Source organism: Vigna unguiculata, unplaced genomic scaffold (assembly GCF_004118075.2).
Source record: "Vigna unguiculata cultivar IT97K-499-35 unplaced genomic scaffold, ASM411807v1 contig_178, whole genome shotgun sequence".
NCBI lineage: Eukaryota > Viridiplantae > Streptophyta > Magnoliopsida > Fabales > Fabaceae > Vigna > Vigna unguiculata.
Genome location: NW_021010882.1, coordinates 25,001 through 32,505, shown reverse-complemented (window position 1 = coordinate 32,505; position 7,505 = coordinate 25,001). Strand labels below are relative to the sequence as shown.

General features: G+C 45.7%; 1 protein-coding gene and 1 pseudogene across 1 annotated transcript in view; both read right to left on the bottom strand.

Annotated features, from left to right (window-relative positions):
- Positions 1-2,389: 2,389 nt before the first annotated feature.
- Positions 2,390-5,978, bottom strand: LOC114171283 (annotated as a pseudogene).
- Positions 5,979-6,159: 181 nt separating this feature from the next.
- The window catches only part of LOC114171284 (NADH-ubiquinone oxidoreductase chain 1-like), a 3,184-nt gene continuing 1,838 nt past the window's right edge, over positions 6,160-7,505 (bottom strand). Inside the window, exon 1 of the mRNA XM_028056414.1 lies at positions 6,160-7,505. This exon is cut by the window's right edge and continues 1,838 nt beyond it. Coding sequence (XP_027912215.1) covers positions 7,410-7,505 — 96 coding nt within the window. The 3' untranslated portion in view covers positions 6,160-7,409.

Genomic DNA, 7,505 nt, shown 5'->3' with positions numbered 1-7,505 from the left:
TATTTAAGTCAATTTCGTTGGCTGGGCAGCCTTTTCCTCTGTTGTTCCTTTCGGGAAAAAAAATCAAACAATTGAAAGCACTGAGGTTCATTCGCATAGTCAGAAGGGAAAGACGGCCGAGGATCGTAGATTCGACCGCGAAGAAAACAGATGTTTGTTGTTGACTTCCAGCTGCCTATTCAGCTCTATGAAACTTAATTCTTCTAATAAGACTTTATACTGTAAAATCCTAAGGGTCGAAAGAGAAAACAGCGCTCGCTGCAAGGAGATTCTCAAGATATATATTTTTTAGTGTATTAAATATCTATTAAAGACTTGCATGCAGGCCTCATAGCAAGCCTTGAATTCGAGCTCTATAGATCCTCCAATTCTTAGAAAATCTTGCTTGTAATCAGAGGAGAGGAACATTTAGGAGAGATTCTCAATTCTAGAGAAAAGCAAGGTTTGGAATCCAACTTCTAATCTTTATAGATAGGGGGTTCAATCTCTTCCTTTCCCCCTATACTCTATTTAGCCCTTAAAACATTCTATTCCCCCCTTGGGTCAATAAGTTGCTTGAATTCCCTCTCGGCGAATAGTCTTCATTTTATCTCTTCCCTCCTGTGGAGCCCCTATAGACGTAAAGGTTCCGAAGGCTCCAACAGGCTCTAAGTCAGTGAATATCTCCTTCCCGCCCACCTTAAAGTTCAAGAGTCGTAAGTAAAGAGATCTTTCCTAGAGGTAAGTAAAGGATTCCTTCTGGCCTTCTGCTCTGGTAGCTAAGTCACTCTTCTCTTTCCTTTAGTAGGAATAGACAAGTCTCACTCTTGCCCTTAATAGGAATCCAAATGCGGAGGTCAGCTTGTTTTAAGTCATAAAGGGAATAGGTTTCTATCTCACTTAATGCCCCTACCTACTAATAATCGAAAGAGACGGAGACCACAGCTTGATACGAGTACGAACTATACCACAAGCCTATAAGCGTCGAGAGCCCAGGTAAAGGAGCTCTCTCAAACAGGGAACTCGAAAGCCTAACGCGAGGGTTCTAAACCCCCTCTATCCCACGTTGAGATTTTAGAAAAAGGTGGGCTTGGGCACAAGCTAAACTTCTTCGATTAGGCTACCACCCGGGGCTTGGTTTCGCTGAGTATGGGATTCGCTACCCAATTAGTCTCCCTACGCTATTAGATTAGGCACCTTTGGTCTAGGCTTTGCCCCAAAAGTCCACTTTGGATTGAGAACGTCCCACTGTGGATTCATAGACTGAACTTGACAGGTTCCACTGCGGAAAACCCCTCGAAACACAAGTCGCGTCACTGCATTCGTTCAGCCGGGTCGCCAAAGCAGTGGTGATGAAGGCTGACAAGCACGATTGACCGGAACTGGAGTCTCACGAGGGATTTAGCAGTTCCGTAGCTGCATATTCAGTCGAGCACATGTGACTGAGTCGCCCGTACCTGAGCTCGAGAAAGATTCCTTATACTGACCGAGTCTCCTCCGTTTCACGAGCAGTGGAGACAACGTTTCACACCTTGCCTTCGCTAACAGAGCTGACAAGTGTATGAATGAAGTCGAAGCAGTGGGGAAGAAAAGGACTCGGCTTAACGGTTCGGTTTCCCTTGTTACTATGGGAATGATGGAAGTTGCTCTTCTTCCTCTTAGCGTTAGCGACTCTGAGCTCATAGGGAGCTGGGAATGAGCTTGGTTAGCTGGGACCAAGAAGGGATAGAGTTGAAAGAGAGGATTTGATTAGCGCGCCTTCTGCCTGTCCTTTCCTGACTCTGTCGATGGTATGCCTGGCAGTCTTTCTCCTTGGCTTGTACTCGAGATTGCCTTTTTTTTTGTTCGAAATCGATATCTTCCTATTGCCTTTGAGAAAGGGAACGAAGGAATTCCTTCTGTTGTCACAAGAATTGTTCAAGTTGAATGCGAATAATCGATTGAATCCGATCTTTGAAGACTTGAAGGACTAGTGTCCAATCCCGGCCGATGTAGAGTAGTCCCTTTTGGGCAGCACTTCCTCGTAGGGAACTACCCATTGTCCTTCTTTCTTGTGGTGGAACCTGGGATTCACCCTCCCATAAGTTATTATCGCCAAAACAAAAAAAGACATATGGAATTTACCACAAGAGTCAAACTATAATAGTCTCCGACTCATATGGCGGCGGGGGCTGCGTTCCCCTCTCTTTCGTCGGTTAAGTGCTGGATGGGGAATGCATAGGTCGGCTATGTCCCTGGACCTCCCTCCTGGCTTCCCTGTCACGTCCGAACGTAATCAGAGAAGACCTGCCCAAGCACCACCTTGTGATCATAAAGATTAATATCCAATACAATCACAGGAAAGAGTACCTTAAAAAAAACCGTAACGTATCCGGGTCGTACGCCTGGAACAGTCGTACAATTTCGGCGATTCAAAAAAAGGAGTATATCCCTCTCCCTTAGTGTCTTTCCACTTCCCTCGTTCAGGAACAAACCCTTCGCCTAAATCTTTTGAATCCCGGCCTGGTTTTTCCCCACTAACCAATTACGTTACGACCACTGAACAAACTTGGTTGACGAACATGGTTTATGCGCCGCTAATGTAGCGGCTTGTCGAGCATTTGACAAACTCACACCATCCATTTCAAATAGGACTTGTCCCGTGGACACACGAGCAATCCAACCCGTAGGATTTCCTTTTCCTCTTCCCATTCTGACTTCTGTAGGTTTCCCGGTAATAGGGATATCTGCGAAAACTCTTACCCATATCTTACCATTTTTTCGGGATTGTCCGCTCATAGCACGATGGAAGTGTCCGATTATAGCCCGACGCGCTGCTTCAATGGCTCGATATGAAAGACGCCCAGCTCTACAACTTTGAGTGCCATATCTTCCAAAACCAAGTTTTGTTCCGTCTGGTTTGCAACCCCTACTACATCTGCCTTTACGATATTTACTAAATTTCGTACGTTTCGGATATAGCACGTCCCCTTTTTTTTTTACTATATGAAATCCACACTTTGACACCTGAGATTCCGTAACGAGTAGATACTTCCGCAGAAGCATAATCGATTTTCTGGTTAAATACATTATGAGATGTTTTTCCATACTTTCCGCATTCAGTTCTAGCTATTTCTGCGCCTTCTGATCGACCTGAACAACATATACGGATCCCCTCAACCCCTTTTTTCATTACTAATGGAATATCCTTAACTATTCTACTAAAAATGGAACGAAATGATCTTGTTTTCTTTCTCAGTTGAAAAGAAATGTCTTGAGCAATCGGAGAAGCACTTTGATAAACAGATTTGATCTTGACCGACTCAATTAAGGTATTCGTGTTTGTTCTATTAGACAACAAAGATCGCATTTTTTTCACTTCGTTCAAATAAGAGTTGTACCCGTACGGAATTCTTCTGTTTCTCAGTATGATCTCTATCATCATCTCTATTCCCTTTATCCATTCTCCTATCCTACCTAGGTCTATTAATTTCTCTATCAATTCCATTACCTTATCCTTACCCATGAGGTTCCAACATTTGATCCTTAATTTACCTAGGAGTGGTTCCCGGGCATCCTCAAAAGAAAGGTTCTTATAAAAACCCACTCTATCCCTTGGAAAGAAAAAGGTAGCACCGAAGAAAGGAAAGAGCGAGATGGTTGTTTTTGTTGTTCCCGCGAAGCGAAGATCATTCGCCAAGCGAATGAAGTGGGTCAACCTCTTTTTGGCTTCGGCCAAACACTTTTTCTCGCTGGTCGAGCTTTCTACAAAAAAAGCGATGCGAGAACGTATTCTCTTATCTAAGCCTCTTCCCTGTTTCGCTCCCCCATCGTTGATGGTTCAGCCACGCCCGGTGCCACGAAATGATTGAGAACTACGACGGGGTCGAAATGCATTTGGTTCTTTCTATTCAATAAGTATTGCATTACCGAATAATTCAAGGAGGGGCGCACTGCAGGGAGGGTCCTTTTAAATAGATGACTCGTCGGGCCGTCGGAGCGGGACTTATTGGGTAAAAATAACTTAAAGAACTTCCTTTTTCTGAAGGAGTCGTCATTTTCTATCAGGAACGCTATGTCATTGACAACCCCGGCGTATTTCGGATGCTTGAAGGCCCCGCTGACCCGAAGTGATTTAGAAAGATTCTTCTTTATCGATGGTGATCGGTCATGGTATCCATAGCGTTGCTTCTTTTTCGGCCAAATCCGAATTTCGTTTTGCTTCTCCCGGTCGTCGAGCCTGATCGACTCGACTCTTTTCCCTGCCCTCCGGCCTCTCACTTCGTTTCGTTCTTCTTCTGTATTGTCGCTGGAATGAAGACACCCGATCGGCCCGACTTTCCCAAATGCCCACCGCCGGCCCTTCTCCTTTCCGGGTCTGGATTTTTTGCGTCGTTTCAGTCGTCGTGGTCGACGGGGAAGAAAGAAATGAATGAATGTTCTTTTGGGAAAATGTATAAGAATACACCTACCGAGACGAAAGCCAAAGGTTAGTCTCGCAGGTGGACGTATCGAACCGAAATAAGATCTCAGATTGACATCTTGATACACTAATTTACCATAATAATAAATAGAGTCAATGGTGACTCCGCCGTGGGAATAGCCGCTTCTTTCTTGCTTTCAAGAGGGGCTTCCATTCACCTACGCAGACTTAAAGTGCTCTCCGAACCGTGCTGGATAGTCACCCATCACACGGCTCTCAAACCCAACCTGTGGTGAATCCCGGGAGACAAAGTCAAAGCGCTTGATCCTTTGCCCCATACTTTGAGATGCTTCTCCCCGCCGATCAAGCAGCGACGCTGCTCGTGATAGGCTTAGCTTTAAGCCGCTATCGTTCGGTTCGAATAAGTCAAGCCTAAACTGATTGAAAACGAAAGCGCTAACGCTATAATCATTATTCAAATAGCAACCTTTCGCCTTATAAAACAAAACAAGTTTACTTACTAAAAAAAGAAAGCGGCAACAAGCACCTTCTTTCTCAAAGTCAAGTTTATCGCTTCTTGCTTTAGAAAGATTGCAGCGTTAGCGCTTCTTGACTAATAACATCATAGAAAGTCAAGGCTCCTCTCCTTTTCTACGAATCTACAACTCTCTTTACTGAGCGAGACTCCATCCATATCCCTACTAGTGGTTATATTAAAAATTTTCCATTTTCTCATTTGTTTGACAGCCTAAACTAGGCTCCATTTTAGATAGGTTTTCGGTATTAATAAAAAAAATAGGTCAGGGGCGCGTCGGAACGGTCGGTGGCTGCTTAGTCTCATCCGAGAGTCTAATCTCTTTGTACTGCTTTTTTCTTTTTCAAATTAAAAAGAAGGGGGTCGATTTAGGCTCCTTCCCTTCCACTGCATAGCTGCGCTAGCAGGTACTATGAGCCCTCTGTCCCACGCATCTAACCAGCTCGCGTGGTTCACCGGTTCCACCGAAAACTCTCATTTGTTGAAGCGGAGCATAGTGCGCTTTAGGCGCCGAGCGATAAAGGTCTCTTTATTCTTTCGTTTCGGTTTATTCACTGATCTGAAACTTAGCACTTGTTTTCTTATTGATTCCAGGGGCGGCGGCGTTCTTGAATGAAGTCTATCCGAACCGAATTAGCACTTCTCAGATCAGGCTAGGCCTCTCCAGCTCCGCTGGGCGCCGGGGCCCTGGATGCGCTAGCGATCGGCACATAGGGGGTGGTTGCCCGGGTTTCTCGGCCTGGTATCCTGCACCTCGCGTTCATGATATCTACATTCAACTGTGCCCCGGAGACACGGTCGAAGCACGCCCAGTGTGCTTCTTTCACGACATGCTCTGGTCCCGGGTGTCTTCCAGTGGTCTTCTAGCGTTAGAAGAAGTCGTGTCCGTCCCGGACATCTGCAACGTCCTCCCAAGCTTTTTTATTCAACATATATAGGACAAACTGAAGGAAAAGACTGACCCTTTCGGTGACTTTCGCGGTCGCCCTCACTGAACCGACTTGAATCTGAACTACGATTCAGATCGAGTCTTACCGAAATCGGATTTCCTTTTCGTGCCATATGCGCACTTTATTTACTTTTTCCCCTTTTTTCTTCCCGGTTTAATCTTTGTTTTCGAAAGTCTTCGTTTCCGTGTAGAAGCAAACTCTCCAAATTGTTGACCAACCTTTCCTTCAATGATAGAGGCAAGAACACTTTCCGGCCAGGCCTTACTATAACCAACCTCACAGATCCCACTCCATCTTTTACACCGATGTATCGTACTCTCTCGACCAGGTCATCCAAAGAAAAGACTGCGAAATCTTTCCGAAGTGAGAGAAGGAGGGAAGGCGCGCTACAACTAACATAACAGCCAGCTGAAAAACGCTAGCTAGCTAGGCTAGCGCGCAATGGCTTTCTCTGATAGGGGCTCGCTTCTTCAAGCTCCGCCCAACCTATACAAGGTGCTGCTCGCTTTCTCTCAGCCACCAGTGGCTTATGTAGTGGTCGGCATTCCTACGTGCTCCTCTTTGCCCCCTACCTACTTAAGAATCCAAAGGTCACCTTTGGCTGTTGTCTTGACGCTTTGGTTACGAGAGTCGCCGGGGTCTAGGTTTATGGATGGATTTAGTCAGCGAAAGTCCCTCAAACTCAATCAATATCAACAACATGTCGTGACCGGTTAGGCTTGGTTTCTTTTGTAAGAAAAGAAAGTAGGTTTCGGGGGTTCATTGATTAGTACACCTCCGGTGCTGATAAGGTCGGGACCGTGGTCGTCCGTCTCCGGTTTGCCGGCCGATAAGATCTCTGAGATTGACCAGCCAGCTGGGTGGGTTGGTTTGGCTATTCCTTTCTATGAGTCAGCTGTCTGCGCGAGTCACCTTCTTCTAGGCTCCGCTGGACGACACGGCATTCTCGTTTAAATATAGGCCGGCCGCACTTGTGATGGTTCCCAAAGATCCAATATGACCACTGAGGTCTACGTTGCCACGATATTGTTCTATGGAAGCGGGCGGGCTGTTATAAGTTCGGCCCGGTTTTTTTTGGTTGGTGTCGTAGGGGAGGGATTGACCTTTTTAACGCATATTCAGTCGTACCGGCATGGCCCCACTGATTTGTTTTCGATCGGAGCATCAAGCAGCGCAACCCGGTTCTACTTGACTAAGCCCCGTGCTCGTCCAAGGAGGGAGTTTGCTTTACCCAACTCCCTTTTGGATAACAAGGCAGAAACCCCCGACCCGACATTCATTAGTTTCGAATGAAGAATGAAGAGTGCCCTGCCCCAGCAAGCACCTACTCCTATCAAAATGAAAAGCGTGACTTTACTAAACAAGCAAGAAAAGCTCTTTACTAATAACATAGAAAGGGCTTTTATCGCTTGTTGCTTTCTTCGCATGCTTGAGCGCATTAATAGAATACATATAGATAGAATAAAAAATTTACTTGAGTTTTCAATCAATAAGGCTCGCGTAGGGGCGCTCACGTTTTTTGGCTTACTAAAATCTTCGATTTTTAAGTTGGTAAAGACCCACCCCTTGTTTCAGTCAGAATGAGTCCCCGGGACCCCGGGACATTGGCTTCCGCCAACAGTGGACTATTAAGGATCGC